Source organism: Tympanuchus pallidicinctus, unplaced genomic scaffold, assembly GCF_026119805.1.
Source record: "Tympanuchus pallidicinctus isolate F22 unplaced genomic scaffold, pur_lepc_1.0 scaffold24, whole genome shotgun sequence".
Classification (NCBI taxonomy): domain Eukaryota; kingdom Metazoa; phylum Chordata; class Aves; order Galliformes; family Phasianidae; genus Tympanuchus; species Tympanuchus pallidicinctus.
The window spans coordinates 2,493,653-2,518,353 of record NW_026294741.1 but is presented as its reverse complement, the minus strand read 5'-3'; the positions used below and the strand labels follow the sequence as shown (position 1 = coordinate 2,518,353).

At 41.9% G+C, this 24,701-nt stretch overlaps 2 protein-coding genes across 11 annotated transcripts in view; both read left to right on the top strand.

Annotated features, from left to right (window-relative positions):
• The first annotated feature begins 654 nt into the window (after window positions 1-654).
• On the top strand, window positions 655-15,280 carry INTS2 (integrator complex subunit 2). Of its 3 annotated transcripts, XM_052688666.1 has the most exons (24): window positions 656-994; window positions 1,363-1,501; window positions 2,130-2,232; window positions 2,478-2,591; window positions 3,210-3,340; window positions 3,445-3,618; window positions 4,126-4,352; window positions 4,990-5,115; window positions 5,227-5,298; window positions 5,388-5,502; window positions 5,910-5,978; window positions 6,340-6,474; window positions 6,651-6,827; window positions 7,501-7,609; window positions 7,693-7,797; window positions 8,223-8,387; window positions 8,601-8,802; window positions 9,311-9,436; window positions 10,927-11,116; window positions 11,809-12,054; window positions 12,939-13,046; window positions 14,173-14,278; window positions 14,455-14,631; window positions 14,736-15,280. In XM_052688666.1, exons 1-24 carry the CDS (start codon window positions 702-704, stop codon window positions 14,903-14,905), a joined length of 3,579 nt encoding a protein of 1,192 aa, XP_052544626.1. In that variant the 5' UTR covers window positions 656-701; the 3' UTR covers window positions 14,906-15,280. The 3 variants fall into 3 exon arrangements, 1 of the variants encoding a protein (XP_052544626.1); XR_008208071.1 differs by lacking the exon at window positions 14,736-15,280 and having other exon boundaries at window positions 655-994; window positions 13,259-14,278; window positions 14,455-14,472; XR_008208072.1 differs by lacking the exons at window positions 14,455-14,631; window positions 14,736-15,280 and adding an exon at window positions 13,259-13,509 and having other exon boundaries at window positions 655-994.
• A 1,094-nt stretch (window positions 15,281-16,374) lies between these two features.
• BRIP1 (BRCA1 interacting helicase 1) overlaps window positions 16,375-24,701 on the top strand; it is a 104,091-nt gene continuing 95,764 nt past the window's right edge. For 7 of the 8 annotated variants that reach the window (XR_008208069.1, XR_008208067.1, XR_008208065.1 and 4 more), the window contains exons 1-7: window positions 16,375-16,606; window positions 17,958-18,081; window positions 18,519-18,630; window positions 19,174-19,368; window positions 19,646-19,773; window positions 20,214-20,342; window positions 24,022-24,315. Coding sequence is in view for 2 of the 8 variants with exons in the window: in XM_052688664.1 (XP_052544624.1) it covers window positions 17,989-18,081; window positions 18,519-18,630; window positions 19,174-19,368; window positions 19,646-19,773; window positions 20,214-20,342; window positions 24,022-24,315 (951 nt within the window). In the remaining 6 variants the exon portion in view is untranslated. Of the gene's footprint in view, window positions 16,607-16,793; window positions 17,081-17,957; window positions 18,082-18,518; window positions 18,631-19,173; window positions 19,369-19,645; window positions 19,774-20,213; window positions 20,343-24,021; window positions 24,316-24,701 lie in introns of those variants that run through there. The other variant, XR_008208066.1, reaches the window with a different exon arrangement.

Here is a 24,701-nt window from a genome sequence, read left to right as displayed (position 1 = left end):
CTTAGTCCCACCACAGGACGATGCAGCGTTATTTTAAAGCTATCAACAAGAGTGAAATGTTTGGGTTTCCCCCTCTGCTTTGCTGCACAGCACTGCTGGGAGCTGGGCTGGGTGGGATTGCTGTCAGCTCAGTGCCAGCCCCAGCTGAGGGCTTCTTCCTGACTGGAGGACCCAGCACTGTGTTTCATCCTTCAGGGGCTGTTGGTTTTTAATCATTGCTGGTTACGGGGTGCACTTTGAATTTACAGCAGGAGGGGCTGCGGGCTCCTGTGGAGCCGTTGTGGGCTGGGGGTGCGGCGCTGGGTCGCTTCTCGGGGAGGTTTGACTTCCTTTTGTTTACAACGCTCACAGCTGTGCTGTTGAACGGCCCAACTCCTGTTTATCGCTACAAGCGATGGAGGAACGGCTGCTGTCGCTGCCCGATGCTGTAAACACTGAGTTGTACGGAATGGGATCGTGGAAACTGGGGGGGGGCGGGGGAAGAAGGTTGATACTTTTTAAAAACAGGAAAGAATTTCAGAGGAATAAATAATTCACGGGGGCTGGAACGCGGTCTCTCCTCCTTGGCGGGTGGTGGCAGGGCCGCGCCGAGGCCTACCTCCAGCGCCCAGCCCGCCCCGCTTCCGGCCGTGACGTCATCACCACGCGCCGGAAGCGAGCGTGGTGCGGCTGTGGGACGGGGCCGCGGCCCTGCGGCCGCCATGGCGGAGTGTTCGGGGCTGCAGTTCGTCAGTCCGTACGCCTTCGAGGCGATGCAGAAGGTGGACGTGGTGCGCCTGGCCGCGCTCAGCGACCCCGAGCTGCGTCTGCTGCTGCCCTGCCTGGTGCGCATGGCTCTCTGCGCTCCCGCGGACCAGAGCCAGAGCTGGGCCCAGGACAAGAAGCTCATCCTGCGGCTCCTCTCGGGCGTGGAGGCCGTCAACTCCATCGTTGCTCTGCTGTCCGTCGACTTCCACGCGCTGGAGCAGGACGCCAGCAAAGAGCAGCAGCTCCGGTAACGCCCGGGTTCTGTGGCGGTCTGATCGAGGCCGCTTTCCCCGCGGTTTTATGTTAATTTGATCGTTTTATTGATTCAGTTTGTCGAAAATGGCTGTATGTGACCTGGCAGTGCGCGGTGCTGAGGAGAAACCGAGGGGCAGCGCTTCCATTGTGCAGCTGGGGAGTGGAGGCCTTTGAGATGGTGCCTCTGTTCTCCGAGTCCGTTCTTTTAATGCCTGAATAGATTTAATACGGAGTTGACTTCATAATACTGCACAGTTCCGATGCTCTTTTCTATCAACTTTAAGCGTGATAGAAAAAATCCCTGCTGAAATGGCTGGAATTTGCATGAAATGGCATCGCTGTGTTTTCGTTGTGTGGCAGGCACAAGCTGGGAGGAGGCAGCGGGGAGAGCATCCTGGTGTCACAGCTGCAGCACGGGCTGACGCTGGAGTTTGAGCACAGCGATTCGCCCCGCCGGCTCCGCCTGGTGCTCAGCGAGCTGCTGGCCATCATGAACAAGGTGGGCTGACTTACTGCCTGCTTCTGCTGCTGTTGTGTCAGCGTGTGTCCGGTTCTGGTCTGCTTCATCAAGGTTTAAAGATTCAGTCTTAATGAGCACCAGCCTGTGGTTCAACTCTGTGTGAACCCAGCGCCCTGGAGGAAACCTTTCCTGCTCAGAATGAATGAGGATAATCTTCTCTAATATGATAGAGACTCAGTATGGCTCATAATGTGCTTCATTCAAATATAACGTGATTTTGTGAGGCTTCAGTGCAGAAACCATATCTGAAAATGAAATCATGCCTTTTGTTTCTGTCTTATTCTTCAGTCTTGCTGCAGCGTGGTATTGGCCAATGCATTTCTCTTGTTCTTTCTGCCTGCGTTTTGTTTTCCCTGTGAAAACTTACTGTATTTCTGGAGCTCTCACTGAGCTGTTTTTCTTCTGGAAAGAAACAATAATGCTGGTTTTATTGGAGTACTTCTGCCAGTAAATATTAGTTATTCTAAACATTCATCTTGACTATTCTGTGATTAGAACTGTACATTTTTGGTAATTTTAGTATGTTGTATCTGTTGAATTCAATGCCATGAAAGTCTGATTAGACAAACTTCTTCATCCTGTGTGCTGATGGGAATTTGCCTCGTAGGTGTCGGAATCGAACGGGGAGTTTTTTCTCAAATCTTCCGAGCTCTTTGAGAGCCCTGTCTATCTGGAGGAGGCAGCAGACGTTCTCTGCATTCTGCAAGCAGGTATGGTGCTCTGTCGTGCTGTGTTCATTAATATTGCTTTGCTTTTGAATTCATAACTTTTTACAAATAAATAAAAAAATAACTTCTTGAGCTGCTGTGGCTGATTGAACGTTCATCTGGGCTCTTCACCTCTTTGAAAGAGGAGCAAACCACGGATTGATGCATTTTTTTCATTCATGCATCTCAGCATATTTTTATTTGTTTTATAGTGAAACGCTCTAACTGTGAAAACTCTTTTTGTCCAGAGCTGCCATCGCTGTTGCCTATAGTTGATGTAGCTGAAGCACTGCTGCACGTTAAAAATGGAGCCTGGTTCCTCTGCCTGCTGGTGGCAAATGTTCCTGATAGCTTTAATGAGGGTGAGCTAAGGTTCTTTCTTGTCTAGCTTACTTGTTCTGGAGATTTGTAATAACGTTGATTCTGGGCTAAATTATTTATTGTAGATATTAGAACTGGGATGCTGGTAGATCTTTCCTTCTCAGTACGTCCACCCCCCTTTTATCAGCGTAATTGTAGTTATCACTGTGTGAGCATTCTTATTTGTAGGCCACCTTTCTTAAGGCTGCTTCTAACAGTCCAATCCCTGCTGCTGCTGGGATTATGAACCTGGTGTGGCCTTGCTATCAGTACCTGCCCCTCAGATTGAGCCATACTATGAGATGAAACATTTGCAGGACGATGCCTGCACAGAATCTATTACCACACAACAAAATTTCATTCTCCAGTGCTGCACAGCTGGCATTAGGCAGAGTGTAAGCAGTAATTGGGTGATGCATAAATCTGTGAACATCCTGTGATTTCTTAGAGAAGAAAGGAAAGACCGTTTCCTTGTTCTTCCTTCTCAGTGTTGATCGCTGCTTCTTGGTGTAATCCAGCTAATAGATCATAGTGAGCTCAGCAGAACATTTTGGCTCTGTGTGTTTGTGGCTTTCTATTGGAAAGATGAGATTAAATTTCACCTCCTGGTTGTTGTTCAGTCTGTAGGGGTTTGATTAAGAACGGGGAAAGGCAAGATGAGGAAAGCGTTGGAGGCCGTCGCAGAACAGAAGCGCTGCGTCACCTCTGTAAGATGAACCCTTCCCAAGCTCTGAGGGTCCGAGGCATGGTGGTGAGTCTGACACACATCTCTTGTGAGACGAGATGTGAGACTTCTTGTGGTCCTTACTGGAACGTTGACAAGAAGAAGGTGATTAGTGTGGACCTTTCGTCTAGGTGGAAGAGTGCCACCTACCAGGTCTCGGTGTGGCTTTGACATTGGATCACACCAAAAATGAATCTTCGGATGATGGAGTGAGCGACCTGGTGTGTTTTGTGAGTGGTTTGCTGCTTGGAACGAATGCAAAAGTTCGAACTTGGTTTGGAACTTTCATCCGAAATGGCCAGCAGGTAAGGCAGTCGTTGAATGAACTGCTTTTAGAAAGTAGTTCTTGCTGTAAATCCTCCGCTCGTGGGCATCCGTGTTTTTCTGAATGCACATCTGTCCTCTCTCTTCACGAGGCAGTTTGCTGGTAAGGGATCTTCAGGTCTGTAATTAGAGTTGCTGAAGGCAGCTCTTCAGTTGTGCTTCTAAGAGATTTTTAGGTACATAAGCAAACAGGCCATGAAACGAGTGAATGGTGAGGTGTCAGTGATTACTGTTCACGCTCAGTGTTCACAATAAGAAGTTGAATCCCAACTGGCAGCTGTATGTGTTTATTTTGAAATAAAGCATTGTGAGACGGTCATGTCTTGCCTGTTCCCCCAGTACTGAGCTTTTATTTAAAAAAACCCTCCTTTCCCTGCTCTCATTCATTTCATTTTATTTTTTTCTCGAGTTCATCATTGCAGAAGCTCTTCTCTTATACAACATCTGATGAGTTTTATATTGTTCTCATTTTTTAACTTCCCTCACAGAGAAAAAGAGATAATATCAGTTCTGTGCTTTGGCAAATGAGGAGACAGCTGCTCCTGGAGCTCATGGGAATCCTTCCCACGGTTCGCAGCACACACATTGTTGAGGAAGCAGATGTTGATACGGAGCCAAATGTCTCTGTGTATTCTGGACTGAAGGAGGAGCACGTTGTGAAAGCCAGCGCGCTGCTTCGGCTCTACTGCGCTTTGATGGGAATTGCTGGGCTGAAGTAATGAGCTGTGCTTTTACTCACTGTCTGCTCATTGAAACGGAGGAGGAGAGCTTTGGGCACTGCTAATGTCTCTGTATCGTAATATCCTTAAACCCTTCTTGGTAGAATCAGACTGTTTGAGTACTGAAGGAGGCACTTCTCATGTGCTCAGGATTGCCTGAGCTGATGGAAATGTGAATGAGTGCTGAGAGTGACTATTATTTAATGCTGAAGGCCTTCAGAGACGTTGTGTGCTTTTTACTTTCTGGTACTTTTCTTACCAGAAAAGTTTTTCCTTCTAATGATGAAGATCCATGTATGAACTTCACTGATGTTTTATTTAATCTAAAATATTAATGTGGGAAATGCGCTGCTCTGTTTAAAGCTGCAACATCAGTTCTACAGACTCATTAAAAGAAGCCTAAGCATTTGGAGCAGAGTAGAACAGAAAGCTGTAGCAACACACAGCAGATGAACTTTGAATTTGTGTCGTGACTCTTAAGTTCAAGAGAAGCGCCGTTGAATTTTAATACTCATATATTGATAGTAACCTGTTAAACAGATTGAATAATAGTGAAAACTTCATGTTTAACCTTGTGATGAGATGGAAGTCACTGTGAAATCCTCAATGGTTCTGTTTTTTCTCCCTGTTCAGACCAACAGATGAAGAAGCTGAGCAGCTGCTGCAGCTGATGACCAGCCGGCCGCCCGCGACCCCCGCTGGTGTTCGCTTTGTGTCTCTGTCCTTTTGCATGCTCCTGGCCTTCTCCACTCTTGTCAGGTACTTCCCCAGTTAATGCATTTTTAAATTATTTTTTCTTTCTGCTATAATGGGTAGTAAAACCAGCTGTAATCTGCGGCAAATAATCTGTTATGTGATTTCTTTGTGCAGTACACCAGAACAGGAGCAGCTCATGGTGATGTGGCTTAGCTGGATGATAAAGGAAGAGGCTTACTTTGAAAGGTGAGAGGAGGCTGCTTTTGTTTTTAATGATTCCAGTGATCTCAGTTTTATTTCCATTGGAAATTAACTCTTCCTCTTTGCTGCTGTAGCATTTCTGGTGTGTCTGCTTCCTTCGGAGAGATGCTTCTCTTGGTAGCCATGTATTTCCACAGCAATCAGCTCAGTGCTATCATTGATTTGGTCTGCTCCACGCTGGGAATGAAGGTAAACCCCAGACTGTTTCTGACACCTACCTCTCGGTTAAAATGAGCTTTTTTTCCTGTGTTTTTAAACTCTTATGTTTACTTTGCTTTTGTACAAAAGCTTCAGTTTTGCTGATGTACCTCAGTAGATGTATACTGAAGAAGAGAGTATCTAAGCTCATCTAGAAAACGTTGCCCTGTGTGTAAAATTGGAAGAGGAACATTATGATAAAAGATACCATCAAGTTTCAAGTTATTGAGTGGACTTGTAGAAATCATTTGCAAGAAAAGATATTTTTAAGAAGACTGGTTGAATTGATTTCCAAACTGAGCTGCTAAGGTTTTATTTTAAGTACTTTTAAGAAATATCTGTCTGTGGAGTGCTAAAGCTAGAACTTAGCATCATAGGTGCTTCGTTCTGTGTTTCAGATTGTTATAAAGCCCAGCTCTCTGAGCAGAATGAAGACAATCTTCACACAGGAGATTTTCACTGAACAGGTATTTTAAGTTGTAGCCTTTTTATGGTTTTTTTTGTTTGTTTTTCTTCAGTCACTTAAGTTTGACCTACAAGAATTCATGCCCTCCCGGGATTGAAAAACTTTGGCCTTTTCTTTTGCACGTTGATGCAATTACATAAATAATGTAGTAGTGGGAAATTGTTCTTCAGTGTATTTGTGCTGCAGTTTTACATCCCGTATGTACTGTGTTAAACCACACAAAAACATCCATTAGTTTCCAAACAATCACAAATGAGTCAGTGTCCAACAGGGTGCAGCTCTGCAGCTTCGTCGCGTTGAGCTGCTTTGTGACACGGTGAATAGCTGTGTTATTGTTCATGACATTTGTAACTTCCTCTTAGGTTGTCACAGCCCATGCAGTCCGTGTGCCCGTTACAGGCAGCCTCAGTGCCAACATTACTGGGTTTCTGCCCATTCACTGCATTTACCAGCTGTTAAGGAGCCGATCATTCACCAAGCACAAAGTATCCATTAAGGTATGACCTTCATTTCATTTCTGTTCTCAAGTTTGGCTTTTCCAATAAGAATTGCCTAAAAAAATTAAAATATGACCAGTGTTATTTGTGATTATTACAGCCCCTTACCAACAAAAAACGTGGTTCTTTTCAGCTCTGGAATGAAGCATAGTGGCATGGTTGGTTTTTTTTTCCAGGACTGGATTTACCGGCAGCTCTGTGAAACCACCACTCCGCTCCACCCTCAGCTGCTTCCTCTTATTGATGTCTACATTAACTCCATTCTGACTCCTGCATCAAAATCCAACCCAGAAGCCACAAACCAGCCTGTCACAGAACAGGAGATACTGAATGTTTTTCAAGGGCTCACTGGGGTAAACTCTTTATTTTTTTAGTCAGTATGGGTGTGGTTCAGTACATTGTATGTATGCTTGTTTTACATGGTGAAAGTTGTATTTTTGTCTTTAATCCCTACGTGGTCAATTGTTTTGCCCTGCAGTGATGGTTAGTACAGAAGTGCATCTTGTTCATGCTGCCCATGCTCTAGGAGGATTGCTGTTTGTCACTCTTTCATGCTGTTCCTTTGGAAGCGATCAGTTTGTGCTGTTCAGAATAGAAACTAAAACACTGAAAAGTCATGAACTCTTTCTAGCAGTAAAATGGATTGAAAAGGAGTAGTGTTTATCTAAGGTTTCTATTATTGGCCTTCTTAGGTCAAAAATATAAATTAACTGAAGCATTCTAGCTGTTCTTGTAAGAAACACCTTTTTGATAGAAGTATTGGTCACGTGGATACGTGTACAATGAGTGGCAAGCATTGATTTGTGCTGGGATCCTGGGGCTCCAAGAAATCAAAAGTACATTTTATGTTCGAAGATAATTTAAAAAACAAAATTCCCTACAGCTTTCAGCTTAGACCTCATATGGCTTGACAGTCTTATGCAAGGTTTGCTGCCTTATCCTCCTTCGTATTTGTAGGTAAATTCAAATTTTTGTTCCCTGTTATTGGGGTTGTGATATGACCTTTATATGTGGTTTTCTGTACAGGGAGAAAACGCTCGTCCTGCTCAGCGGTACAGCATCACAACGCAACTGCTTGTCCTCTACTATGTCCTGTCATATGAAGAAGCACTTCTGGCAAACACAAAGATACTGGGTATTTGTGAATAGGTTTAGATTTTTGTATTAAATGCTGTCTTGCAACTGCTACATGTGGCTGTTTTTCCTCTTCTTTTATAGCTGCCATGCAAAGAAAACCCAAGTCTTACTCTTCAGCATTAATGGATCAGATTCCCATCAAGTACCTCATCCGGCAGGCACAGGGGCTACAGCAGGAACTGGGAGGTACAGCTGTCTGTGAAAGCCTAATGTGCATCAGGATGGAAAGCTAAGCTTGTTTCCAGCTCTGCTGCTGTTGTCTGTTTCATAGTGTGCTTGCCTTTCTGCTTCTTTTGAAACGTCAGTAGTAACTAGTGAGATGAGAGGGAAATTTAAAGAGTAATGAACTAGTTTTTAAAGTAGAAATGACCTCAGGATGAAGTTTTCATTCAGGCTGAGCTTAAGTGTTACTGTAGGGTCCTCTCATGTCTCCAAAATAGAACTTTCCCTTTCTGTTGGAGGTAGAACTTCAGGCAGTAAATATGTAAAGCTCATAGAAATGTTCAGCGGTGTCTGTTAAGGTCTCTTGTTAAAATAATAGACAGGATTATGTTCAGGTGCGTGATGTAGCTGTTTAATCACAGGTGTGTACTTGCCTAATACTCTTACAGGTTTGCATTCTGCACTGCTACGCCTTCTTGCAACTAACTATCCACACCTGTGCATTGTGGAAGACTGGATCTGCGAGGAGCAGATCACGGGCACTGACGCCCTGCTGAGGAGGATGCTCCTCACAACCATTGCGAAGAACCATTCTCCCAAACAGCTCCAGGAAGGTAACAGCTATCCTGTGCAGTGCTCTTTTCAAATTGGTAGAATGCGGGGGGTTTTGAAATTGCCGTCATTCGGTTCATGTGAACGTAATACTGCATTTGTGTAATGAGGACGTTCTGCAGCAGCCTTGTTAATGTGTGGGTCTTCAGGTCGCAAAATCAGAGAGGATGTTAGAAGTGCAGTTTCACCAAGCTCCCATTGTCTTTCTTTTATAGCATTTTCCATGCTGCCTGGAAATCATACCCAGCTGATGCAGATTTTAGAACACTTAACACTTCTCTCGGCTGGTGAATTGATCCCATATGCAGAAGTATTGACATCAAATATGAATTGCTTGCTAAATGCTGGAGTCCCACGGAGGATTCTTCAGACTGTCAACAAACTGTGGATGGTTCTTAACACTGTGATGCCAAGAAGGTAGGATTGAGGTGCTGTTAGTGCAGTTAGAGGTGGAATGCCACTTTCTGTTCTGTAAGTAATAACTTAATTCCTTTGTCTGAGGAAGTGTAGATCATGACTGAATATGATGTGTTGGAGTTGCATTCCTTTTTGCTTTGTTAAAATGTTTAACTGTTTATATAGAAGAGGAAGATAGTTCCTGTTTTCAGGAGAAGGAAGTCTCTCGTTTTCTTATAGTATAGGAAGATTGTTTTCTGAAGTAGGACCTGACTCTGGTAAGAAGGGCCCTTTTTTGAGGAAGTGGATACACGACTGCAGTGAAAACAGAGTGCTGTGTTTCTGGTGTGAATGTAAGTTAACTGTATCATGATTAGCTTTAACATCTGCAAATGCAGTGTGGGTTTTTGTAGGCCTGTCAGGGAGCAGAAAAATACAGCTGACTGCGGTGAGTACTCGGATGCTTATGTGAGCCTTTTGCTATCTCTGTATTAAAAAAATATATATCTTAAAAATAATTTCATTTTAGGTTGTGGGTGATGACTGTTAATGCTCTGCAGCCTTCGGTGAAGATGGTCCGACAGCAGAAGTACACTCAGAATGATCTGATGATTGATCCTTTGATCGTGCTGAGGTGTGATCAGAGAGTTCATAGGTAAGCATCCCCGTTAGTTTTTATGCCCCGAGGTGTCTGATAAAGAAAACCCAACAACTTTCAGTACTTCACAACATATTTTCAAACTTGTCACGTGAGCTGTTAAGTTCCAGCTTTGAGGGCACCTTTTTGTTTGTGCTGAACTTGTTGGTCTGAGGAGTGAACCATGCGTGCTGCTTGGGCATGTCTGACTGTCCAGCTGAATGCCTTGTTAAATAGTCTTACACATAGCTCTGTTTTGTAAACTCTGGGTTAAAACATAAGTCATCCATTTTAGATACGTCTGTGTGAATTTGTTCTAGATCTTGCAATATGCTTAAAATGGCTGCTGCCACATGGTGGGGAGGGTTGTCACTGCAGCATCCTGCCTCCTCACAGCTGTCTTCTACCACCCTTCATGGGCCTGTCGATACTGCATCTTTGTGGGTGATGGTTTCTGCCAGAGGGTGTTTGGTGCATGTAACAAAGGTAGATTTGCCTCATTTCTCAAGTAACTCATTTAGCAGCACTCAGAAATGTGTTCCAGGAGCTGTCATGGTGACAGAGGAGGATGTGTAAAGCTGAGTTATGGCTCTGATGCAGAAGAACTAGTTGAGAATGTTAGTAGTGGAAATTATCATAACTGATAGCAACAAAGCAGCTTGTAAGGAGAACCTGAAATAAATAAGGCAAAAAAATTTAAGTCAGAATTTGTACATTATAACTTCATTTTTTCACAGTACTGATGAAAATTGCATTTGTTGTTCTAAAAAGGATATGGTTAATCTTTTTAGGAGTACTTCAGCCTCCAGCTTTTTTCCTTTTTGTGAGCTTTTTTATGTCTTCTGTCAATTGTGGTTTAATTTTTCCCTTTTTACTCTTTTTTTTTTTTTTTTTTACTACCCTGCTGTTAGTAATAAATGAGTGGCAGTCATCTGGATGTGTTCTTGTTTGTGTCTATCTGTACCTCCTAGCCTTTCAGCAATTGAACTGTTAATCCAATTTTCATTCAGCTACAACTCTGCTGGACTTTTCTGTTGGAGACATCTTTAAGATCAACCCATAGGTGAAATATTTACATGTACGTCCCTTCAGCCTAGGATGAAAATCTCACATTTCCAATATCGAGAGAGATCTGTAAGACAGTGTGATTTGAAAGCTGTCGTCTTTGTATTGTGGGAGCAGTTTTGTGGAGCTTGTTTTTTCTCCATCATTCAGAGCATTGATTCTTAAATCACTACTGCAGATTCTGTTCTAGTTTCGTCTCTTTATCAAGCATTATTGTCTTCAGTAGTCCCTTGTTTTTGCAGAGCATATGCATGACAGAAGCAGGAATAAACAGCAGGGCAGCAGAAGGGCTTATAACCTTCAGTATTCTGTGCTGATAGGGAAAGTAGCTTTAGTATGATTCAGAGTACAGCCAAGTGCATCTTTGAGTTCTTTCAGTTTGTTTTTACTGTCTTACTGTTCTGCCTACTGAAAAGGCTCCATTTGATCTGTTCCCGTACCAGGAGCCCTCCTCTGATGGATATAACTTTGCACATGTTGAATGGATATCTTCTTGCTTCAAAAGCTTACCTCAATGCTCACCTGAAAGAAACAGCAGAGCAGGACATTAGGCCATCCCAGAACAATGCTATGGGTCCAGAAACCCCAGAAGTTACAAGGGAAGAATTGAAAAATGCATTGCTTGCTGCTCAGGTAAAGAGGGAAAATGGTTAATTAATGTCATGAAGAAAGAAAATGATGTAACAGAAATACAGAAATAGAAAATAAAAGAAGGAAAGACAGGGGACCTAATAGATTATTTGCTTTGTTTTAGTTGACTTTCTTTTTCGGTGAAAAAGAAAAAGCAGTCTCTGTGTTCAGATTGTTAAATACTTTCTGGGGAGTTCTTGATTAACTGTGTTTCACTGGCATTCTTTCCTTACCTTTGTCTGGAAGCATGTCACATACAAAGTTGTCCCTTAGAGAATGATTTTTCAGTTAATAAAAGTCTTTATATTTAAATGAGTAGTCTCCTCTGAATACTGTGAATTGCATGGCATATGCATATTCTGTTTGATCTGGGTGCCTTAATGGTCTGTCGAAGATACATTTTGAAATCATACTTGACTCCCATGAAATGGCTGCTCTAATCTATAGTTATGTTAATGTACTGGATTTGAGCATTTGTTCAGGTAACATTTTAATGTTTTCTGGGATTTATATTTCCTGATCTGTTGTTTCTTGCTTTTTGTTTTTGTTTTTCCATAAAAAAAAAAGAGTTCACTAGCCAGAAATTACAGCAATCTAATTGCCTTGAGTTTCTCCAATTGCCGTTACTTTGTATTTTGTTTTGTGCCTTGTTTGTTTCTCTGTTATTTATGTTCTCCCACTGCTTTTCTTCACAGGACAGCGCTGCCGTGCAGATTCTTCTAGAGATCTGCTTACCAACAGAAGAGGAGAAAACCCAGAGCAGCAGTACCTACAGTTTGCTAAAGAGTGTTCAGAATACCACAGGTCCTAAGAGTTCAGATCTAGAGGAAGAGGAAGATAGCTTGCTGTGTAACCTTCGAGAGGTCCAGTGTCTGATCTGCTGTCTGCTGCATCAGATGTATATAGCTGACCCCAACATAGTAAAGCTAGTTCATTTCCAGGTCTGGTTTGCATTATTTTAGTTCTTTTATGTTGGTGGGGTTTTTTTCTGGCTAGGAAAGAGCCAAACAAAGTGTTCAGAGGATTTTGGGTGCTATTGTTGTGTTCCTTACAAATTACAAAAACACTCTTCTTTCCGTCCTCCCACATTTGTAGTAACCACATTCCCTCCAAATTTCAGAGCTTTTGCTCACTGTTGTAGCTGAGAGGGAGCAGCAAAGCCATGTCTGTTCCTCATCATTAAACACAAGCTTTGATTGTGCCTTTGCCCTATTATATACTGAAATAGCGTGTCCGTTCTAGGCCAAAGAAAACTGGCATGCACATCTTTTAATGACTTGTTCCACATATTGCGGGGGGTTTCCTTTTTTCTGGCAGTGATCTGAAATTCAAATATCCATTATTCAAAAGCCGTCATGTGGTTTCAGATGTAAACCTCTTACCTTTCATTTTTGTTAGGGCACACTTAATCTCCTCAGAGTCGAAGGCTAAAGAATGCCCCTGTCAGGGCAACTGTAGGCCTTCAAAAAAAGAAGCCTGGGAAGCTTAGCAATTTTTTAATGTAAATCTGGTTTTTGGTGTGTGTTAAATTGTACATTGCCAGATGGCAGTCTCGTTAAAAGCAGCTAATTTGCTTTGACCTGGAATTGATTAAGAGGCTGGAAAAGTCCTGATGGTTCTGTTGTGAAATAAGCAAGTTAGGGCAAACACTAAATGTTGGAGTCCTGTGGATCAGATTCACCAAGCCTCCCTCAAGTTGCCTTAGAGGTGCAGGCCTGTTGCTTGTCTTTCTGAGTGAAGGAAAGTTGAAAGTATGTTTAGAAAAAAACATTAGTGAAGCAATTTTTAAAACACCTTTGGTGTGTCTGTTTTCTTAACGTGGCAGGGTTATCCATGTGAACTGCTGGCCCTGACAGTGGCAGGGATTCCATCGATGCACATCTGTTTGGATTTCATACCTGAGCTCATTGCCCAGCCTGAACTTGAAAAACAGGTACTGTGCAGTCATCTAGTCAGAGAATCACTGTAAGTAATTAACCATGTTACAGTCTTAGGGGAGAAAAGAAAAAGAACCCTTAAAAAAAAGCCTTGCTCTAACCTGCCCAGTATATTAAGGTAGTATCTGTAGCATTTTTAGCTTGAATTAAAGGCTCTGCCACCAAATCCAGGACTCCTCCAACGTAGCTCTGTACATTTGTTTTGCAGATGCTCCTGAATTTCAGTGTTACTTCACCTCTAAGAACGGGAATAAAAGCTCTTTAAGTAACAGCTTTCGTTTTTTATATTGTGTATCTATCAGTTGGCAGAAGTTTTGCCTACTTAGCTTTTCAGCTGATACTTGATCGCTAGAGGAACTTGCACGAGTGTTCAGATTTTGAAAAGCTTTTTTTTGCAGAGATGCTCTGCAGAACAGATGGAGCAGCCTGAGGATCAAAATTTATCTTTCCTTGTGAAAGGTTTGACCACCAAGTCTTTTTTTTTCCCGAAGGAATATTATTACATAATTGAAGCTTAGCAAAGGAAGAGTCAGAAATTTGATTTTTGAAAGGCCTTCTTGTGATGGTTGTGAAAAACAAGGGCAAAAAATTGTTAATTAGTAGTTCTTAAAGCAATGATAAATGTTGATTTGGTATACTGCAACATAGGAGATGACAAATTTCTCTAGTCCTAGGTAGCTGGATAGTTGGGAGCTAAAGATTCTTCTGTTTTCTGTGTTAAACAAATTTCTTGTTTGCGTTTATTTAATCCCTTTTAAATACTGCTCGTGAGATGGCATTCAGCTGAAATTTAAGCTAGAACACATGGGATATTTAACAGCTTTTACAAGGATTACATTGTAAATTGTTTGTTCCTTTGTTGCTCATTGAAGTGTTGGAACAAATTATGTCTGTGAGGGCAATTCTGGAAGTCTAACTGATGCTTGACTAATGTTAAACATCTGTGTTGTGTTTTTTTAAAGTCAGCAGAAAAATTTTGCAATAACTATTTTTAAGGCTTCTCTTCCTTGTTGTGAAATGGAGAATATTTACTAACTCCTAAGTTATGTGGAGAGGATCATAATTGCAAAGCACTGTATAACTCACTGTTTATTTCTTTCTTGCCTTTTACCTACTTCCCAGATATTTGCCATCCAGTTACTTTCGTTTTTGTGCATTCAATATGCTCTACCGAAATCTCTCAGTGTGGCTCGCTTGGCTATCAATGTGATGGGAACCCTACTCACAGGTGAGCAGTCCAGCAACACCGGAATGCATTGCTGTGCAAGTTAGATTTGTCTAGGTCATGTCCAGTGGTACCAAAATGCCAACAAGTTAATGGTAACTGTAAAGGTAACAAAACAATTCCTGACTAGATTCTGGTAATAGTTCCTTTCTGCTTAACTATTTCCTTTTTCCCCATAGTTTTAACCCAGTCGAAGCGCTATGCCTTTTTTATGCCAACCCTGCCTTGTTTGGTGTCATTCTGTCAAGCCTTCCCTCCTTTATATGAGGATATTATGTCTCTGCTGATACAGATAGGGCAAGTTTGTGCCTCTGATGTTGCTACACAGACAAGAGACTTTGACCCAATAATTACACGTAAGTAAGGCAGCTTGTATTTCACAAGTAATTTAATGGTGTTACAGATATAATGTAACTATTTATTTATTTGCACTTTGTTTTTCTAACTTAATTTTATTTAGGTCTTCAGCAGCTAAAGGAGAGACCAAATGAAGTATTGGGACTTTGTAAAGATTCGCCTTACAAAAGTTGTTCAAGGGACATTACAAGTGTGGACCCTGATGTTCAGTTGTGCCAGTGTGTTGAGAGTACTATAATTGAAATTATTAACATGAGTGTAAGTGGAGTTTAGGGAGAATGCAAATGGTATCTGGATTTGGAGAGAGCTGCCAAAGTGGATTGAAGCACAAATCTGTGTTTTAAATTCATTGGATTCAGTTAAGGCTGAACCTTGTTGAAGGAAAAGAATACTTCAAAAGGACTTATTTTGCTTGGTAGATCGTTTGAATGTAGGCATGAATTTTTGGATGTGCTTTATATCTGATTTGATACAGCAGCACACCCATAATGGGTTTTGTAACACTGTGAAGTGAGGACTTCATTTGTTGAGCAAAATGCAAAATGATGGGTAAGAAAAATCTGAGATTGGAGAGCTTTACTAGAACTCAAATGAATGACTGTTTCAGAGCCTTGCAGAGCAAGATGGAATAAAATATTCCAAGGAACACTTGAAGAGTTATGTAAATAACTTGCACCATCACATTGATTACTAAGAAAAAGCTTTAACTTTTTTATTTGCCTTTTGAATCATTGGTCACAGTGTGAATTAGTCACAGAACTGAGCTGAACTGGCCTGTAAACTGTTGACAATTCGAGATCTGTAAGTTCAAAACAGATTTAAACATCAGCCAGCCTTCATGAAAAGTTTGAATCTGGTTTCAAACTAAACTAAAGAGACAAACTAAAAAAATGAAAACCCAAGCAAAAACCTCCTGGTGTAGGAACAAACTGAACTGTAGCACAGATTGTTCAGTATTTTTAAACCTCAGTTTAAAAGAGATGAGAATGTTGTTAGATTAAGCGTAGAGATAACTTGTCATCAGGATAAGATTAAATAAGAAATTAGTATTGGAGATGACTGTGACAGAAGTCACAGGAGTGAGAAGGGTGACGAATTTCAGCCAGACCACAGCAGTTCCAGCTCAGAGAACAAGAAGGCTAAATCCATGTGTGTACATGATCTTTCATTTACAGCTGCAGGATTTGGCCTTGATGGATGTATTGTAGCATTGCAGAAGAGGCTTATGGTGCAGTTTTCTTGAAGGTTGCGCAAGCTCTGGTGTGAGGCAGCAGAGAGATAAAATTGTTGGTCTGTTGTGCCAGAACTGGATGTTGTACTTGACTTGCTAAGCTTGGCAGCCTATCTTTACTGGATTTGAAGTGACAGCGTTCAGCATCCCTCATTAAGTACAATATTTTCTTCCATTAAAATCAGCTTATATTTCAGAAATAACAGTCTGATTTTTAGTGTGGCTGGAGGAAGTCCTGCATAGCTGTCTTTCACCTCTGCTGGATGTTAACTGGGAGGCTAATGCTGAGTTCCCACCACCATTCCAGGATTGTTTGAGTGTAACCATGTGGTGACACCCGGCTATATTTTTTGTCATCTCGGTGTAATGTATGTAAATATATATTTTTTTCTTATGTTCGATTTTCTATGCAGTATTGATATTTAAATAAATAATTTTTAGGAAAAAAAAAAAAAAAGTGGATGTGCAACGGTTCAGAGCTGCACAAACTTTTAATTTGGAGTGAATTTTTGGTATCAGCAGGGGCGCGGCCTAGGGAGAGCGTTGCCCGGTTGCGTAGCAACGAGCACAACACGGAAACCAGCAAGGTCCTCCACGATTGGTTCTAACGGTGGAGCTGGCGCAGCTTAGTATGCGGTTTGCTGATTGGTGGCTCCGCGCTTTTCCTGTCAGCTGATTGGCGGGTGGTGCCGAGGCCGCGCGGGAGGCGGGAAGGTCGGACGCTGACAGAGCTGTCGCCACAGGTGAGCGGCCGCGCGGAGCCGCTCGTCGCTTTCCGCGGGGCGGAGCGCGGCCCTGAGGGGAGCGGGCTCGGAGGAGGCCGCGGGGTGGCTTTCTGGGGGCCTCTTAGAGAAGATGAAAGGAACGCCCAGGTGCGCAGCGTGAGCGGGGATGACGCGCTCGGGAGGATGGCTGCAGCCGCTCCCTCGGCGCTCTTCCCCCGCCCTCAGCAGTAGAATCGCCCGGTTCCACCCGCAGCTCCCGGCTGCTGCCGCCTTCTGCCCCGCTCGGTCCTTCAGGGAGTCCTTCCCACCCCTGTTCGTTGGCAGAGATCGCATAAACTCAGTTCCGAGCTGATCGTTGGGGAGACCCCCGAGTGTCTTAGAGAAAAGCCCCTCGACTGTCGCGGTTGCGTTTTGGGAGGAGGGGCTGTGACCGCAGAAACCCGTCAGCGATCCTCTGCTGGCGGGGCTTCTCTGTGCTGTCGGGAGCTGACGGTGAGGAGGCGTGCCCTGTGCTGCTGGTTTTCTGATGTCTGTTTCCTCCTAAAAATTCAGTTGGGGATGCATTTCATATATCAGGCTGCTCTCTTGGTTTGTACATGCGAAAAAAGATAGATTTATGTCTTTTAAGAATAAGTGTTTTTTTTGTTTCTTCCTCCCATATGTGTATTTTCCAGTATCTTAAACTCTCAGCATTTTAGCATGTTATGAAGCAGGCTTTCCTTTATCATTCAGAGTGAGGGAAATGCAAGGTAACACGAGTAGAACAGCAAAGTTAGTGGCAGCCCATTTACCCTCGATTAACTGTTAATATAAAGATGGTATTGGTTTAAAGCATCTCCTTTTTAACATCAGTGCCCAGTTTCACCTTTTTGTAGCTATGAAACAAGCACTGCAAGCTTGGCCAGTTGTGTCACTGTAGATCAACATCTTGAAGTTCAAGCTAACAGCCTGAAGGACTGGAAAGCTGATTTTTATTTTCATTTTTTTAAAGAATTATTTCATTTTCTTTTTAGTAGTTATTTCAGTCCCCTAAAATACCTCTGCCTTCCTTCCCATGGGATCTGGGTTGTTATCTCAAAAATACTCAGTTTGAGAAATGGACTCTAAAATAATGCATGCATTTCATTCATAGTGTTTTTCTTTCTTTTTGTGCCCATATCTTTTGTTTTATTTGTATTGCTGGAGTTACTCGTCAGATGGCAGTAACTTGTTCATTGTAACAAGTAAGCCAGAACAGAAGGCACAAAATATAAATTCCTGTGTGCCAATGTCCAGATCTTTTAGCTCTCTTCCTGCTTGGTTTGGTGCCATTTGTTGTTTTGAGCTTTCCTTGTTGGTAACATTGACTTGATTCTGTTTTTTACTGCAGTTAAACCTGAAATAAACAGGAGAAAGCAGCAATGTCTTCTGACGTGTCACAATATACTATTGGGGGAGTGAAGATTTTGTTCCCTTGCAAGGCTTACCCTTCACAGCTTGCTATGATGAATGCTGTAAGTAGCATTTGTACAACCATCCACTGAGCAAACAGCTTCCAGCTTTCAGTACCCATCAGCCTGTAGAAAAATAATTTCATTCACCAATAACATATTTAATTCTCCAGCATCTTGAGAGTTTCACTCATGATGGACCTTACTGTTTTACTGTTTTTTGTGCTGTGCAATAATAATGGCCCCAGGTGGGGAATGTTAAAATGCATTTTTGGATTTGTCAACATTCATGCTAAGAAGAAAGTTCTGTAATGCTGTAAATGCTTGTAATACATGTGTATTCTAATCTAGATTTTATATAATTCTGCAAATATATAAGGAGAGAATGATTTAATACAACACACCTTTGAAACAAAATGTTAGTGTTTCAGTAAGTGTTCACCTTCCTGAGAATTTTCTTTTCCTTAGTAATTCTAGTTTTGTTCTTGTTCTCCTTCAAGATCGTTAAGGGCTTAAATAACAGGCAGCACTGCTTGTTGGAGAGCCCCACAGGAAGTGGCAAAAGCTTGGCATTACTTTGTTCTGCATTATCATGGCAGCAGGCTCTGTATGGTAAGTGTTTGTAACGTCTGTCTGCATAGCTTTTAATTACCAAAATGTGATGGAATGAATTGCTGTTGTTGCTTTTCAGTCCTTAAATATTTGATATTGGTAGGGCTCCATCTGTGGTTACATGTGTTGCCTCCTTGGCAGCGTGGCATTAGGCAAACACAGGAGTAATGGCCTAATTGCCAGTAGCACTGAGCAAAATAACTTTCACGTTCAAGTGGGTTTAGCTGTCTGTTATCGTATGGGAATGATATGGCTTCTGGACTTAAAAGGAAAATACTTGTGGTTTGCAGTGACGCGGGTTGAATTGCGGAAGAGGGGTTTGGTTTTTTTAGTTGTGTGAGTTGTTACAGTTTCTTTGCTCAGCAGATCTTGAATGAGTGATGACAGCTTGTTCAGGCTGTGTAGCATGTAGGGAGATGTGACTTTTATAACTGGTACCTACATGAAGCCTTTCATCTTAACTGCTCTGAAAGTCTAGTTCTCGTCTGCGAGCCTGAAAAAGTTTTCTGGAAGACAAACAGCTGTGTCCTTTATCTTCCTTAGAGAAATCACTGCTGAAATCATCATGTGAAAAGGAGGACAGAAAGGAGCCAGCAGCCTCCCCACCGTGTTGCTGTGTTTGTCATTCCCTATCCAAGAGCAGCGAGGAGGCTGCAGGAGCGAGTCATGGTGCTGCGTGTTCCAGTAATCATGAAACAGGGGGCTCTGTAAAAACTGGAGGCCAACAAACAGACGCAGGTAATTTTGAAGAGAAGAAGATGGAAATCAGTTCTAGCACTAAAAGGCATTGCCATTGGTGTCACGTCTCATGCTTTCAAGTCAGGGACTTTTTTATCATTGTAGTAGCAGAGTGCTGTGTGATTCTGTCCTGCATGGATGTTGTTATGTAGAAATCCCCCTATGTTGTGTCTTAACCATGTTTGTAATAAACGATATATTTAAAATGTTGCCCTTGCTTTATGCATTTCTACAAATGAACATGATTTTTGTCACTATTTCCCTTTAATTTTTACAGAATGCAAGGAAAACAATACCCTAGCTTCAAAATTGTCTGCCAAAAAAAGGGCATCTGTATGTGGAAACGAGAGCGATGACTTTCAAGTAGACAGGAAGAGGATTCGTCCTTTAGAAACTGAGCAGCAGGTGAGCACAGTTCTTTGGCAGTGAGGCTATCCAGGTGCAGCCCTCAAAAACAGCTTTTCAGAGAAAAAGGTGTTTCAGAGAAAGGTGAATCCTTGGCGTGGCTGTGATTTAGGTGGACGGATTTTGTTCATTCTTGTTGTAACAAGAGCCCATTGTTGCATTAAGTTATGAAGAGTACCGTGTTCTAAATGATTTCTTGCCTATTTAAATGCACAATATCCACAAAGTATATTTATCATTAGGAGATACGTAATATGAAGTTGAAGAAGTATGAGATTTTAGAGTTGGATGCTCTTACAAATATATATAAAAAGTACAAATTATACATTATTAGAACTATGTCCTGTATCCTTGCAAATGTAGTTTTCGCTGGCCTGCAGCATGGAGTGCAGTATTTCTGCAATAGATTGCATCACAGTACCTTTTTTTCACCCCGACAGGTTAGAAAACGTCATTGCTTTTCAAAAGAGGTGCAGCTGGTTGATGCTGTAGAAGTTTATAATCAGAGAAAAAATGGGGAGCTGGTTGTTCACTCTGAAAAAAGTGTAAAAAACACTTCTCCCAAAACGGTAAGTAACGTAGAAACAGCTCTGATGCCATGATTATTAGGTCAGGGGCAGTTTTCTGAAATGATTTTGACTTAGGCCTTTGTATGACTCAGAGTAGCCTTTATTTTGATTGCTGTTTGTTTTCACTTCAACAGCTGCTTTCCAGTGTGCTTTGCTTTGGCAAAAGGAGCCACAAGCTTTGGTATCACTTTGAGAGAGTGGGAGCTGAGTCTTATCATGAGTGGAAGCAATTCTCTGGGTCTTTTGATGTGATTTTCATGAGCTTTGGAAAGCTCCATAGATTTTTGAGTAGGATATGAAGTGCTTTTTGCCCCTGAACTTCAATTGGCGCTCTGAAATACAAAGGCCAGCAGAGTGTGCTGTTGATTTTCAAATAAAAAGGCTTCTCTTATTTGATTGTCAGATTTGCTTTTGGTACTTCAGTGCAAACTTCTATTTTTTTTTTCCTTTTTTTTCAAGTTCAAGGAATTTTAGGTAGTGAAGAAAATTGAAAACAGCCACTTGATCTCTACTAAAAAATCAGCTGTGAATCAGTATTTTATTATTTTCAAGATAAGGCCATTTTTCATAACAGTACATCAGTTCACAGACAGTGAAGTCCCTTGTTTTTATGCAGGTCGTTTCTGTTAATTCCAGGCGTGCGCATCGCCTGAACGCTGTTGCCTGGGACTTGCTGAATGGCAGAGGAACTTGGCAAAACCTGCTCCTTGTCTCCTTGTCAGGTTTCTGCTTCTGCTCTGAGCAGAGGCAGGGTGGGCTGCTGTGCACCTGCAGGACCCACGGCCAGGTGCCCACTGCTGCGTGCCCAGCTGAGGAGGGCAGCCCTCCAGGAGCTTCGGCTGAGAAATCGTACTCTTAAGCTGCTCTTTATTTCTCCCATGAAAGCACATGGTCTGAGAAACTGGGGCAGCTGGGTTGAGGAATCCCCATTTATACTGGTTTGAAAAAAAAGGAAAAGTAAACAGTAAATGGAGAGTAGTGTAACAAACACTTGGGGTATCAAGAAACAGCTGTGAAAAGAATCTGTCTTAATGTGCTAGCCTATTGCAGTCGAACATATTGCTTACAACCTTCACAATGGAGTTTGAGTGACTTCTGTTACACATTCCAGGAGACTGGCAGCCTGTTACAATCAGGGTCTGGACTCCAGAATAGGCTAATTTACCGCAATGGGATGAAGAAAGTTGTGGATTTGTGTTACACGCTCTCACCTGACACCGTATCTGATCCTTTACTTGCTGATTGACGTTTTGAATGAGCTCTTTGAAGCAGGTTCCAGCTTAATTAAAACGTTTGCTTGGTTAGCAGTGATCTGTGAAAGCCTGTGATAAATATTGAACTGGGTTCACCTGCTGGTTAGTGCAGAGGATAAACAGCTGCTTTGTGTGCCTTAATCAAGGGGCCGCAGCAGCCGCAGGGTGCTGTGCTTTCCGAGGCCCATAAAGGAGGAGTTGAAAAGCTCTGTAATGTCGCTGCTGATATCTTCCTAGATTGTGCTTGTGTGATAGTTCACACAAGCAGCGTTCACTGTTTTATCATCTAGATGGCTTTGTAACTGGGAAATGTAGATGCAGATATGAAGAACTCCTCTTATCTCTTTGCATTTCACAGATCACAGCCTCAGTGTTTGTTTTGCTCCTTTTTACACGTAGGACAGGTCGGCAGACTTGATTGTTCTTTTATTAATCTGACTTGGGCATTTTTGCTGTATAAATACTGATGCGATAGGCAGCTTTATCTGCCTGCTGACAGAAGGAGAACAAGCTGGATTGCCCCAGGTCCATACAGCTGGTATCTGATCTCTAGCATCTGCCAGTGGATGTCACTGATGAAGTAGTGCAGAAGGCTATATGTTTTTCCTCTCTAAAAATTTATCCCGGATTCATACAGCTGAAGACAGGTTTGGTCTCACAGCCAGTGGCCACGGTGAAATAGTTTTCTACTTTCTTAATTATTTATACACTCGCATGTCTATTTCTCTTTGTGTGTATATATATTTCTATATATTTCTGAGCTGCATTTTCCCATTGTTACAACAACTTTTACAAAATGGCTGCTCGATTGGTCGTAATATTTTTCTATTGCTTTTATTTCATAAGCAAAATTTGCTAATGCTAAACTCCACCAAGTGTCAGCGATAACTATTATCTTTGAATTCTGCAAATCAATTTGAATTGAGTTGAAAAGCCAAATGCATTCATGGAGTAGGCAAACTGCTTCTTATGCATTAATTGTCAGCATGTTGACGTGCTGTTCACTGTTTCAAAGAGCAAAGTAGAAATATCAAGGTGCAATTTGCAGCTCTCTGTGTTGAGTACAAGCAGAGTTGAGCGTTGCCACGTATGTAACATACACCACATGTCAGCTGTTTCCTGCCTCGCTGTTGACAAGAGCCCCATTCATGACTCTTCTTTTTATCCTTTCGGTGAATAAGTAATTATTCAATATTGAAGGCAGGATATTTGGAACTGGCTATTTAATGTGGCAGCACAGGGTAACGAAATCTGCTGTTACTGGCAACCTGAGAGGGGAATGTAACAATTCCAGCACGGGTGTAACTGTATCTGCTTTGAGGGCCTGTTTATTTGGCACGTCAGTGAACCTTTTATCCCAGTGAGTGACAGCCCCAGAAGGGTTACATTTACATGCATCCTATCATGTATTGTAATATTTAATGGTGGACAAGGCTGAGTAGGGCTGAGGGTAATGTGAACTTGCTTTGCCTCGGAGTGGAGGCTAAAAGGCAGCTTGATCCGCAGTTGCGGTGTAACACACAGCATGGCTAGCATTTGTTTATAATGGATAATCTTACTGATTACAATTAAAGAGGGAGGGAGAAATTTTGGCAGCTACATGTTGGTACTTGCACTATCAAGCTGAAAACCAAATACAAATCCTGGTACACTGGAGGAATTCATTATTTTTATGAGAGATGTATAAGTAGACACTGTTACTCATGAGTTTCTTGTTTTCCGTGCTGCTTTTCGTTCTAATTGTTACAGTTTGGAGACAGTTGTTCCACTCTCTCGTGTTATGACAGACGTTAGAAAGGCGGTGCTTCTCAAGAAGAAAGGAAATGCTTTTAACAAATATTTTATGGGCTCTGCTTAGAATTATTCACTTTGTCTTTTTTCATAGTTACTAGAAGGCCTTTCACGTAGTAGCACATCAAATTTGTTCCTAATTGAGTCTGCGTGAGGTAGTCTGGTATTTTTTCTGCAGATTTCATTAAACTGTCTGGATTCCTTTTGCATGCTTTAAGGAAAAGTGCTCTCAGTAGTTCCATTTAGGTGTCACATCCCAAAGTTTTCTCCCTTTAAGTTTCGGGGTGTTTCTTGTTTTGAAACAGTAGTATCCTTCTGCCCAAGTTTAAATGTCAGAAGTTCCTTTACGTTCTTTGTGTGTCTTACCTGTGTGCGCACTCCATGGGGCAGCAGTTTTCTCTGAGATTGGGTTCTGATGAAGTTGAATATGGTGATAGGAGAAAGTATTCTAAGATTTTGAGGCATGAGAGGATGTGATGTTCTTTAACATTTCTTAACGCTGATAGGCCGGTGTGATGATATAACAGGATATCTTGATCTATCCCACGGGGCAGTTTCTAAATAGACCGTAAAAATATTTGGCTTGTTCATCTTGCAGTGGGATTTTGCTAATCTTTTTTCGGTTTGGGTTACAGCTTTCCATCCCTTGCACAGAGTGTTCCTGTTCCTCTGGAAAAGAAACTCGTAAAGATGCTGGTAACACAAAGAAGAAAGCAAATGGAGATCAGACGTTCATTCCCAAAATATTTTTTGGAACGCGCACGCACAAACAAATTGCCCAGATTAGCAGGGAGTTGCAGAGGACGGCGTATTCCGGTGTCTCTATGACGATTCTGTCCAGCCGGGATTACAGCTGTATTCACCCGGTGGTGTCCAGTAGTAGCAGCAACAGGAATGAACTGTGTGTAGAATTACTGGAAGGAAAGCATGTGAGTAATTTTGAGCGTATGATTATAAACGTAGAGTGAAAGGTAGTTGAGTTTTGTTTTTATTTCTTCATGCTGTGTTGGTTAAATTCGTCTGGTAACTAAGATAAAATTACATTTTAGTTGACAGGCACCATGTATCAACGTTTTCTATGCTGAAAAATGCACACTAGAAATAACCTCTATTGCTCATCCTATTTGTAAGCACAGTTATAATTTCTACAGTCCTATTAAAAATATTTTCCTTTAAATTATGAAGTTACACATCGAGGACTGGTACCTCTGCACTGTATTTTTGTGGCCTCTAAGTGGCTTTGAAAATGTTGTCTGCAACGTGTAGAATAAAGTAGCTATCTTTATTTTTGCAAGCATTTAATTTCTTGTATACA

Excerpts from the sequence above, each read along its gene's own strand:
- INTS2 (XM_052688666.1), top strand. The coding sequence starts at position 702 with ATGGCGGAGTGTTCGGGGCTGCAGTTCGTCAGTCCGTACGCCTTCGAG. Across the intron at positions 6,828-7,500 it reads TTTTTCAAGGGCTCACTGGG|GGAGAAAACGCTCGTCCTGC; the intron begins GTAAACTCTTTA and ends TTTTCTGTACAG. Across the intron at positions 7,610-7,692 it reads GGCAAACACAAAGATACTGG|CTGCCATGCAAAGAAAACCC; the intron begins GTATTTGTGAAT and ends CTTCTTTTATAG.